The sequence below is a fragment of the Dendronephthya gigantea genome, unplaced genomic scaffold, assembly GCF_004324835.1.
Source record: "Dendronephthya gigantea isolate DGI-Jeju-01 unplaced genomic scaffold, DenGig_1.0 000061F, whole genome shotgun sequence".
Lineage (NCBI taxonomy): Eukaryota > Metazoa > Cnidaria > Anthozoa > Malacalcyonacea > Nephtheidae > Dendronephthya > Dendronephthya gigantea.
Genome location: NW_021163071.1, coordinates 1,095,593 through 1,107,880, shown reverse-complemented (window position 1 = coordinate 1,107,880; position 12,288 = coordinate 1,095,593). Strand labels below are relative to the sequence as shown.

Below are 12,288 nucleotides of genomic sequence, written 5' to 3'. Positions count from 1 at the left end.
TTTTTAATCCGAAGTTCACAAAATATTTCAAAATACAAGATTGAACAAAGGGAGCCAATGAAAACTGTTCTTATTAAGGTCTCTTCAGTCTTCACACAATCTAATTTTATCTAAACAAATAACTTATTTAAATAATTAAGTTACTTGTTTATTACGAGTATGACTGTTTAATAACATATGAAACGAAATTTTTGCTTGTACAGTTTGGTTTTCACCCTTCTTTCGGGGGTTTTTCATCTTCCCATAGTCCCATTCCCGCCTTTTTACACTAGTTTCCGGATCTCAAATATCATGACCCCGTGTAGGTCACGATTTTTAGAAGATCATAGGCAATTTAAGAATTTTTGCCCCGTATCTAAGGATTTTTCAACAACATGATGTGAGAGTCCTGAGAATAAAGCGAATGGTGCTTATGTATCATGATTCAGTCTGTTCTTAGTGATGAGTGTGAAAAGAAACGTCAAAATTCACTACAAAATACCTGAACTTTCAATGTTCAATTCGAGACCCGGCTTTGTGTACAAATACGACAATACTAAAGCTTTGAAGAAACCAAATACACTCAGAATTACTTAACAGTCATACAATAAAGGATTGTCATGATTTCTCACTATACAGTTCATTGGTTAATTGATCATAAAGTTTCGATGTTTAGTTGACATACATGCATGCATACATATACATAAACAATTTATTTAATGACGCATTAATTTCTCATCACCATTAAATTGATGTTCTTCCTAAGAAGCGTCAAAGAGATAAAACATATTTACAAAAAAATAAAACTTTCAGTTTGAATGGAAGGTTTCTTAGAAGGTCTTTGATAATAGGTATTGATCAAACTAGGCTTCAAGATCCCTTTTAAAAGCACTTAAAGTAGTTGATAGCTTTGCATCTGTAGAGAGCGAATTCCATGTAAAAGCTCCACTATACTTAAAAGTTTTTTTTAACTGACATATTCGCTCTTAGGTTTAGGGATAATCAAATCAGTTATTCTGAATATCATTCATTCGAATAAAGGACGCCCTTAGGTTGGGAGCAGTGTGGTTATTAAATACTTTAAACATTAGAATAGACTTAGTTTTGTTGTGTCTTTCGTCAATATTTTTCAAGACAGAGCCTGGAAGATATCAAAGGAACGAGTTTCATAAGATGCTCTTGAAATAACTTAATAAAAAGCTTCAGTATGATTGTGCTAATTTATTGAACATGTCATGGACTTTAAATGAAATGTATTAGGTTTTAACAATACCCGCGTAGTTAAAGTAATTTTGTAGTAAAGTATACAATTATTCATCGTAAAAATTGTTAAAAATAAGAAATTATTGCAATGTTAAAGAAGAGCACAACAACTTTCGTAAGGCTCAGGGATGGGTCGTGAAGTAAGACAATACGAAAATCTATAGATGACGAATTTTAAAAATGATCCAAAGTCCAGCGCAGTTTTTACAACATGTCCTGTATTTATTTATTTTGCGAACCGCTATTTTTAGTACATTGCGTGGCGGCAGTACAAAGCGACCTGGACTGTCACAAGTGCTAAAAAAGCAGAAGTGGCATATTGACTTCGCCACCCTTCCCTTAGAGATGAACTAAGCGCCATAATTAAAAATTAGAAGATTTTGCGCTGTCACATGACCAGTCCTGAACCAGGGTTTTCGCCTGGAGCGTAGATAAAAAAGCCTGGCTTGCGAGGTTGGCTATGTAGCTCTTCGTGAAAAGGTGAGAAGTGTTTGCCCAAGGCAATAGCAATAACTCAATAAGGAGACCAATAACTATATTAGCATGACTAATCATCATGAAAACCCACTAGCAATTTCGCCGGAAAAACAATTGGCTAATATTTCATTAGAATGAGGCTAATATTGCATCGGAATAAGGGCTTTAATTGGATGTTCAAATTAATGCGTGCATATACTAGCTGGTTTCTTGTCATTAGTCTAATTGCAGGCCTAGTCATTCCCTAATATAACAGCTGCTTGGAATATATACTTGTACAAAAGTGAACCCTAATCTTGAATAGAGCAGGAGCTTTTGCCATTATACGGTAGGGAAAGTATACATGCAAAATTATTCCTAATATGATATTGTAGTAGCTACATTTTAGGACGTTTATATATATTCTATTGAAGAAAATAACTCAAATCCGATAAAATAACCAACGTTTATAATAGCGAGCACAAAATTGTGTTAAAAATGATTAAAAAAAGTCTGAAAAATTCGCAGACATGCATCTTATCTTTAGCATAAAAACGCACCAAATCAATATGACGCGGAAGTGAAGGATTTACATTGAAGCCCAAGATATGATGGCCAGGTTATTAACGTTACTACTTAAATTTATTTTCATATTGAAAATATGGTCAGCCTATATATGACTTACAAAAATGCAGAAAAAATTATAAAAAATTATAGTTCAACATTTACTTAGGTAGATATATGTGAACATTTGAAAACGTTTGTGTCTTTACGAAATATCGCGGTGTCCGCATTGCAGGAAGCGGATAAACCGCGTAATTCTATCTACGGGTGTCGAAGCAGTTAAAATTACATGTTGAATATTGCAAGCTTTCGCCAGAACTGAAGCCTGCATGAAGTGTAATCTATATATATTTAGAGTTTATAGAAGACAATAATACATGAGCTAATTGATAGTTCAGCTTCAACCATCATTATACCAGACCTGAACAGAAAAATTGCTGACTTACGGCTGTTTTCCACTGTCGTGTTTTTGTACGTACGGATACGCACATAAAAGTTTAAAATCATTTAGAATATATAGATGATGCATGAAATTTAACAGGTCTTAATTTCGAAATTAATTATTCCCTCGAAATTAAGACCTTTTGAACCTTTACAATTTACCCGTGCATGGAATTAGGCCCTTATGAAATCAACGATTGCATATAGGGTTGAATTGTGTAGATGATTTGCTGTGTTTTTTCTGGCATAAGATTAACTATACAACTTTGAAGGTTTTAAGCTTTTACGCGCGTGCAAAAAACGCGACAGTGGAATTAAAGCAGCCTTTAGGCTACACCCAGAGCTATACCATGCATAGATAAAAGATGGACAGATGTCCATCAGCAGGGCCCTGTTGTTCAAAGCTATGTTAGCGCTAGCCCTGGGTTAAATTTTAATCCGCTGTTTTAGTTTACGTGCTTCTACACCGCCGCTTGTTTCAAACTGACTTTACAAAATAAGATTTCTATTGAACCAGAAAATACCCATGGTAAAAATATTCAACTTTTATGAACAAGTGATGAAAAAAAATGATGTAAAAATTTGCGTTAACCCTGGGTTAAGTTAACCGGCTTTTGAACAACCGGCCCCGGAGTAATAAAAATGCCCCATACAGCCATCTTGCTGGCAAGTGTTTATTGCGTGATATTGCGTGATATTCGTCATTTGTCATTTTATATGCTCTTTGCCATGTGAAATGGCAGAAATAATAAAAAATTCACAGGCAGCCATCAGTTCATAGCGTGTGCATGACGTGTACATTTTGGGAAAATTTGAAGGCAGGAAAATAAGTCACCCTTCTGATAATACGTATTCTGGATGAAATATATTACTATATATTAGCGTCAAATGAGTCTTATTGAGTTGGAGTCCTTATTTTAAAGGTTATTTTCATTGTGAGTTATTTTTTTTGCTGAGAAAGTATTTTCTATATGTCGGAGTATTTGCATGGTTATGCACAATTGTTCCGGCATATACTCAACATTTTGTTTTGTTTTGAGTTCGGACATCCCACGTGTGACACGCAGGTTGAAAACATGGAGGTGTACTGCGGGTTCAAATAACTTTAGCGTTTTTGTGTTTGCATGTGGACGCGCGGATAAATATTTTAGGTATTTTTGCATTTTCGCAAATTCTTCCGGCATCGTGCATGCATGGTAACTTTCTGTGAACGGCTTTCATGGTAACTTCATGTGAACGGCTTTGCCGAAACGATGACGCAAAGTAACGTATCATATCGTTCCATATAAATGAGGTTTCTTTCAAGCATTGTGGCTTAGGTTGAATTTTCACACTGTAGGAAATAGTTCACTAGCAAAATAGATGCATATCAGTTTTCTTTATAATTTTAGCGGCATAAATTCAACATGACTATCGCCTGTAGTAGCTTACTCTAAAAGCTCACTCACACTCAAACTGATTAAGTGGGATTTCTATGTCACACTCACACGCAGTGAGTGTGAGTGAGCTTTTTGAATACCGCAGGCGTAAATGTTCTCAATTCAAAAGAAAATATGCAAATATTTCGCTGGCGAACTATATTCAGTGCTCTATAAGTGGAAATCCACCCTTATCAGTTCATTTTTATATTGCTATATATATTAGAGTTTTATTCAGGTTGAGTCTTATCTTATTTAGGCTATTTTAATTGTGTGTGAAATTTTCGCCAATCCTTGCATGCCGAGGAAGGATTTTCACGCGAGAAACCAGAATGTCGGAGTATTTGGTTATACACAATTTTTTTGTACACGACAATTAATCATTGTATACTCAACAACAACATTTAGAAGGAGTTCAAGCTTGTCGTCTGTCCAAACAAAGTCCTTATTCTTGTTTTTTCCTTTGGGTTTGGTAGATTTTTGTTTTGAATTCAACATCCCAAGTGGTCAAGATCCCATTGTGGGATCACTTAAATACTGAAGCGTTTCTGAAACGTTTTTGTTTTTACGTGTGACATATGCAAATAAATATAATAACGGAGAAATATTTTTGCGTTTTCAAATTCTTCCGACATCGCGGAAACTGAAGTTACTGCATGCGGATTTACAGCAGGTGAAATATATTACATAATATTTTGTAATCAAGACAGTTAGTGTAAAGGTTTTCTTGTAAAAAAACGTCAGACAATTGCCTAATATATTTAGATGTGTCTATTATCATACCTTCCATCGTGCATGAACCCCAGTCTCAAAGCCTTGTGATATCACTATTTTTTTAATTATACAGGTCTACATTAGAGAACAGCACTGAATGGAATGATGGAATCAAACAACAGTTCAACAGAATATACGACATTTGAGAGAGTTCTCTCCCTAACGATTGGTATTCTGCTGCTGGTGACATCTCTTGCTTCAATAATTGCCAACGCACTACTTCTAGCTGCCATCTGCTACGATCCTTACAAATGTCTTCGTAACGTACCAATAATATTCATAGCAAACCTCGCAGTCGCTGATTTGTTGACAGGACTTGCTGTTGATCCATTGCTTGCTGTTTACCATTTTGGTATTTATCAAAACAAGCATTACTTGAAAATACAAAATGTTTCTCACTACATCGCTTTTACCACAGTCAACAATACTGTAGTCACAACCGTAATACTCATCATCGACCGAAGTGTGTTTAATAGCCATTAAAAAACCTTTCTTGTATAGTCGAGTTATGACACTAAAATCAGCTACAATAATTGTGGCCATTTCGTGGATTTACTCTGGATTTTTCTGCACATTCCGCCTGATGGGAATGTCTGACAAAGCGTATATCTTACTGGATACACATCTACATGTAACTTTCTCATTTTTCTCATTGACTCTCTTATTTGCTTTCATATACTCCAACTTGAAGACAGAAAAAAGGCGGAAATTCAAAGAAGTCACATCTGTGGAAAATATAGACAACACAACTAGAGAAAAACTTCAGGAAATCAAATCTGACAAGCGGCTTTTGGTGACAATATTCTTCATCTTATCTCTCTTTTTCCTAACATATTCGCCTTACGCTGTTTTCATTCATTTGGAATATTTCTGCACATCATGCAGTAAATCCATGCAAGTTTTATTATTTCATGAGCCAATCATCTGAGGCCGTAGTGTAAGTGAACAGCGTTCTCAACCCATTTATTTATGCGTGGAGACACAGGAACTTTCGTAAGTCTCTAGGATGGGTCGTGAAGTGCCGTGGACGAAAAAGATCAAATGTTTGAGATTATGAAAAAATAGGCATTGCCTGAAGCTACACGCAAAAAGCACTTGCAACCTTGCATAATGTGGAGGGTCATATATTCAAGATATTAAATTCCCTTAAGAAGCGCCGACTTATTGGTAAAACGTTTAAAGCACACAAATTGCTATTCAAAATGTCAATAGGATGCACAATGTAACAGGTGCAAATTTCCGGGGAATTATTTTTTTTCGGTACAGTTCGTTCTCATAATTTAGCTTAGATGTAAGTAATTATCCTAGTATGGTGTCTGACTACAGATTTAAATGTTCATTAATTCCTAAAAACTATACATTTGTATTCATCAAACTATGTAGCTCATCGAGACAAGCAAAGTCTGCGTTCAAGACAATGACAAAAATTTAATTACACCATTATTTTTAGCATAACTGGTCTTTGTCGCCGTATATAATTTTGAAAAGTTATTGCCTAATGATTAGAGTGAGGCTCCCAGGTCTCAATTAAATGTTTCATGCAGTGAATAAAGAAACTGGTTTGAATACATTAGTGTAACGCCTATTCCTTCATTATGAAAAATTACACCTACATGACGTATGTGCATGTTACGCAAGCAATTAAGAGTCATATTACGGTAAGGAAAGTCTAGACTTATTCCTAAAAATATTAACCGATTAGAACCGGTTAGAAAGTTAAAAGTTTATAGTATCTAAGAATATAATCAATATGTTCACGAAATTAAACTTCTATTAAGGAGTGCAGACTAGATTTGTAAAACGTTTAAGAGCGCACAAATTGCGATTCAAAATCATCATGTCAAGAGGGTGTAAACTGTAACAGGTGTAAATTTCCGGAGAATTTTGTTAAATGGTACAGTTCGTTCTCATAATTCAGGCTCAGCTTGGATAAAATAACTATCGAAATATGGTGTAACAAGCTAAGTCTTAAAACAATAACAAAATTTAATTATAGGACACTAGCATGATTGATCTTCGCGAGAACCCGTATATAATTTCAAAAAGCTATTGGCTAATGATTCGTCACAATGAGGCTTTCTTATTCTCAATTGGATGTTTGAAGTAATACAGAAACTGGTTTGACTGCATCATAACGCCATTCGGGCTTCACTACAGAGAGTTACATGCAGCTACATGGCATGAAACATGGCATAAAAGTGAATCCCATGCATTCTTGAAAACAACAAAAGCAATATCACGGTAGGGAAAGCTTAGATTTATTCTTAAAATATTTTTTTAAAATTATTATATGCATGCTGTTGATAAAAAAATAGACTGTATCCGATATAATATGCATGAATTTTGTTTCATAATAACGATCGTAGAATGCTATGAAAAATTAGATCGATTTTAGCACAAAACTAAAGTGAGAAATTATGAAGATATTAAAGTCCACGAGATTTGCCAGAATACAAGACGTACATATTCTAAGATTTGCCAGAAAACAAGACGTACAAATTGTACAAGTTTGCGTTAATTGTAGGTAATCTCTTAACTGATGGTAGCTACGGTTTTACATTTTAAAGGCGAGCGCGCATTCCTAGACAAAAACAAAAATGTATAGACAACATCGTGACAAAATACTTGGGAAACACCACAAACACGCTAAATCCCGTTCACGTTACAAAAATTGGTACAGGTCCAGGCCTGGTCCAGACCAATTTCTTCTGCTGACTGGATAAGTTAAAATTAAATAACACTCTACATCTCCCTTGAATGATTCAACTTGAATATTATGCACTGAATATGTAGTTGTAGACAGTATCTTAATTTGTATTAAGGGTAAAAAAATTTAGCTTTGTTGAATAAAACGATAGACTGGCTTTCTTCTATTTTGAACGTAACCACCGTTTAGGCTAAACGGGCTTGATACAACCGGTCCCTGGATTTTGTGGCCTATATAGACCAGGTCCAGGCTTGGTCTAGGCCAGGTAAACAACGTTCAAACGCCTATAGGCCTAGACCTGGTCCAGGTCCAGGCCTGGTCAAAGAACGTAATGTCGTGAGAAAATCTAATGATTCATTACGATGAGATTACCGCGGGTAGGAGGGTTTGATTAATTATACATTTGTCTAACTGAACGTCTAGTCCTTCACCAAGGAATTATTATCCTTTAAACGTACATGCAATTTTGTATTAAGGAGAATTATAGGGTGACGAAAGGAAAGGTCCAAACTGGCTGTGAAGTTTTTTTGTATGTTTTAGACAGCTGGTAATGCGCATTTCATGTCACGTTTTCAACTATTTATGTTATTATTGTCAGGCAAATATCCTTCAGTTCATGCATAATGTATGAACCAAGTTCTAAAGATGTCAATAGTTTTTTTTTATTACAGGACAATAAATAAGAACATTAAAGAACAGCACTGCACGAATGGAATGATGGAATCAAACAACAGTTCAACAGAATATACGACATTTCAGAGAGTTCTCTCGCTAACGATTGGTATTCTACTGCTAGTAATATCGCTTGCTACAATAATTACCAACGCACTACTTCTAAGGCCTAGTTCATACGTCGCATTTTGGTCGCGTCGAATGCAATTCAAACAATAGATAATGAGATGGTAATGAGGCTAAATGAGGCTAAATGAGGCTTATCATCTCATTATCTATTGTTTGAATTGCATTCGACGCGACCAAAATGCGACGTATGAACTAGGCCTAACAGCCATCTGCTACGATCCTTACAAATGTCTTCGTAACGTACCAATAGTATTTGTAGCAAACCTCGCAGTCGCTGATTTGTTGACAGGACTTGTTGTGGATCCATTGTATGCTGTTTACCATTTTGGTATTTATCAAAACAAATATTACTCGAAAACACTAGAAATTGGTGATTACGGCTCTTATATAACAGTCAACAACGCTATAGTCACAATAGTAATACTCATCATCGACCGAAGTGTGACCATTAAAAAACCTTTCTTGTATCGTCGAGTTATGACACTAAATTCAGCTGCAATAATTGTGGCCATTTCGTGGATTTACTCCGGATTTTTCTCCTCATTTCGCCTAATGGGAATGTCTGACAAAGCGTATATCTTACTGAATACACATCTACATGCGACTTTCTCATTTCTCTCATTGACTCTCTTATTTGCTTTCATATACTTCAACTTGAAGGCAAAGAAAAGGCGAAGACTGAAAGAAGTCACATCTGTGGTAAATATAGACAGTGCAACTAAAGAAAACATTAAAAGAATGAAATCTGACAAGCGGCTTTTGGTGACAATATTCTTCATCTTATCGCTCTTTTTCCTAACATATTCGCCTTATGCTGTTTTCATTCATTTGGAATATTTCTGCACATCATGCAGTAAATCCAAGTTCTATTATTTCTTGAGCAAAACATGCGAGCCTGTAGTGTATCTGAACAGCGTTCTCAACCCATTTATTTATGCGTGGAGACACAGAAACTTTCGTAAGGCTCTAGGATGGGTCGTGAAGTGCAGTAGACGAAATGTTGTTTAAGAAAATATGGAACAAAACCGCTGAGAAGCAAGTGGTGTCTTGAGCATGAATGAATAGCCAACCTAGGCATAAAACAGGGTGTCCAGTTTTATATTGCGTCTCACTCTTTTAAGGAAATTATTACTAAGGAAATTTCAACCTTTTTTGGTTTTTTAAAGAATTGTTTAAGGAATTATATGTTATTAATGAATTTCTAAGGAATTCTGATTTTTAATCCGAAGTTCACAAAATATTTCAAAAATACAAGATTGAACAAAGGGAGCCAATGAAAACTGTTCTTATTAAGGTCTCTTCAGTCTTCACACAATCTAATTTTATCTAAACAAATAACTTATTTAAATAATTAAGTTACTTGTTTATTACGAGTATGACTGTTTAATAACATATGAAACGAAATTTTTGCTTGTACAGTTTGGTTTTCACCCTTCTTTCGGGGGTTTTTCATCTTCCCATAGTCCCATTCCCGCCTTTTTACACTAGTTTCCGGATCTCAAATATCATGACCCCGTGTAGGTCACGATTTTTAGAAGATCATAGGCAATTTAAAGAATTTTTGCCCCGTATCTAAGGATTTTTCAACAACATGATGTGAGAGTCCTGAGAATAAAGCGAATGGTGCTTATGTATCATGATTCAGTCTGTTCTTAGTGATGAGTGTGAAAAGAAACGTCAAAATTCACTACAAAATACCTGAACTTTCAATGTTCAATTCGAGACCCGGCTTTGTGTACAAATACGACAATACTAAAGCTTTGAAGAAACCAAATACACTCAGAATTACTTAACAGTCATACAATAAAGGATTGTCATGATTTCTCACTATACAGTTCATTGGTTAATTGATCATAAAGTTTCGATGTTTAGTTGACATACATGCATGCATACATATACATAAACAATTTATTTAATGACGCATTAATTTCTCATCACCATTAAATTGATGTTCTTCCTAAGAAGCGTCACAGAGATAAAACATATTTACAAAAAAAATAAAACTTTCAGTTTGAATGGAAGGTTTCTTAGAAGGTCTTTGATAATAGGTATTGATCAAACTAGGCTTCAAGATCCCTTTTAAAAGCACTTAAAGTAGTTGATAGCTTTGCATCTGTAGAGAGCGAATTCCATGTAAAAGCTCCACTATACTTAAAAGTTTTTTTTAACTGACATATTCGCTCTTAGGTTTAGGGATAATCAAATCAGTTATTCTGAATATCATTCATTCGAATAAAGGACGCCCTTAGGTTGGGAGCAGTGTGGTTATTAAATACTTTAAACATTAGAATAGACTTAGTTTTGTTGTGTCTTTCGTCAATATTTTTCAAGACAGAGCCTGGAAGATATCAAAGGAACGAGTTTCATAAGATGCTCTTGAAATAACTTAATAAAAAGCTTCAGTATGATTGTGCTAATTTATTGAACATGTCATGGACTTTAAATGAAATGTATTAGGTTTTAACAATACCCGCGTAGTTAAAGTAATTTTGTAGTAAAGTATACAATTATTCATCGTAAAAATTGTTAAAAATAAGAAATTATTGCAATGTTAAAGAAGAGCACAACAACTTTCCTAAGGCTCAGGGATGGGTCGTGAAGTAAGACAATACGAAAATCTATAGATGACGAATTTTAAAAATGATCCAAAGTCCAGCGCAGTTTTTACAACATGTCCTGTATTTATTTATTTTGCGAACCGCTAATTTTAGTATATTGCGTGGCGGCAGTACAAAGCGACCTGGACTGTCACAAGTGCTAAAAAAGCAGAAGTGGCATATTGACTTCGCCACCCTTCCCTTAGAGATGAACTAAGTGCTATAATTAAAAATTAGAAGATTTTGCGCTGTCACATGACCAGTCCTGAACAGGGTTTTCGCCTGGAGCGTAGATAAAAAAGCCTGGCTTGCGAGGTTGGCTATGTAGCTCTTCGTGAAAAGGTGAGAAGTGTTTGCCCAAGGCAATAGCAATAACTCAATCAGGAGACCAATAACTATATTAGCATGACTAATCATCATGAAAACCCACTAGCAATTTCGCCGGAAAAACAATTGGCTAATATTTCATTAGAATGAGGCTAATATTGCATCAGAATAAGGGCTTTAATTGGATGTTCAAATTAATGCGTGCATATACTAGCTGGTTTCTTGTCATTAGTCTAATTGCATGCCTAGTCATTCCCGAGTATAACAGCTGCTTGGAATATATACTTGTACAAAAGTGAACCCTAATCTTGAATAGAGCAGGAGCTTTTGCCATTATACGGTAGGGAAAGTATACATGCAAAATTATTCCTAATATGATATTGTAGTAGCTACATTTTAGGACGTTTATATATATTCTATTGAAGAAAATAACTCAAATCCGATAAAATAACCAACGTTTATAATAGCGAGCACAAAATTGTGTTAAAAATGATTAAAAAAAAGTCTGAAAAATTCGCAGACATGCATTTTATCTTTAGCATAAAAACGCACCAAATCAATATGACGCGGAAGTAAAGAATTTACATTGAAGCCCAAGATATGATGGCTAGGTTATTAACGTTACTACATATATGTTATTTATCGGCAGCTTCGGTCCGGATGCAAAAAACTGTGCCGGAGGTCTCGAAAACGGCCCGAGGCCGTTGGCCGAGGGATGTTTTTGAGACCGAGACGTGAAACGTGTCTATTTTTTAACCTTGACTTTTTCAACTTTATAAAACACAAAAAAATACAACAAATTTAATGAATAAACTATAAAAATCTTAAATTCTGCAAGCCATTTTAGAATTTTAATACGTCAACAACTCTATATAAGGATATCCCAGTCGGGAAACAGCACTGATCTATAATATAATTCCTGATTTACTCTGGATTTTTCTGCACATTCCGCCTGATGGGA

The 12,288-nt window shown here is 35.1% G+C and overlaps 2 protein-coding genes across 2 annotated transcripts; both read left to right on the top strand.

Moving 5' to 3' along the window:
• Window positions 1-5,340: 5,340 nt before the first annotated feature.
• On the top strand, window positions 5,341-5,823 carry LOC114530215 (the record flags this gene model as incomplete). Its single annotated transcript, XM_028551794.1, has 1 exon — window positions 5,341-5,823. A coding segment is annotated over one exon (483 nt), but the record flags the coding sequence as incomplete, so codon positions are not given.
• A 2,496-nt stretch (window positions 5,824-8,319) lies between these two features.
• Window positions 8,320-9,411, top strand: LOC114530214 (muscarinic acetylcholine receptor M3-like). The gene is made up of 2 exons (XM_028551792.1): window positions 8,320-8,383; window positions 8,600-9,411. The coding sequence occupies exons 1-2, from the start codon at window positions 8,320-8,322 to the stop codon at window positions 9,409-9,411; spliced, it is 876 nt and encodes a 291-aa protein (XP_028407593.1).
• Window positions 9,412-12,288: the final 2,877 nt, after the last annotated feature.

What these genes read in the sequence shown, in the direction of transcription:
- LOC114530214 (XM_028551792.1), top strand. Translation starts at nt 8,320, where the DNA reads ATGGAATCAAACAACAGTTCAACAGAATATACGACATTTCAGAGAGTT. An exon ending in AGTTCTCTCGCTAACGATTG is followed by an intron (nt 8,384 to 8,599) that starts GTATTCTACTGC and finishes CGTATGAACTAG; the next exon opens with GCCTAACAGCCATCTGCTAC.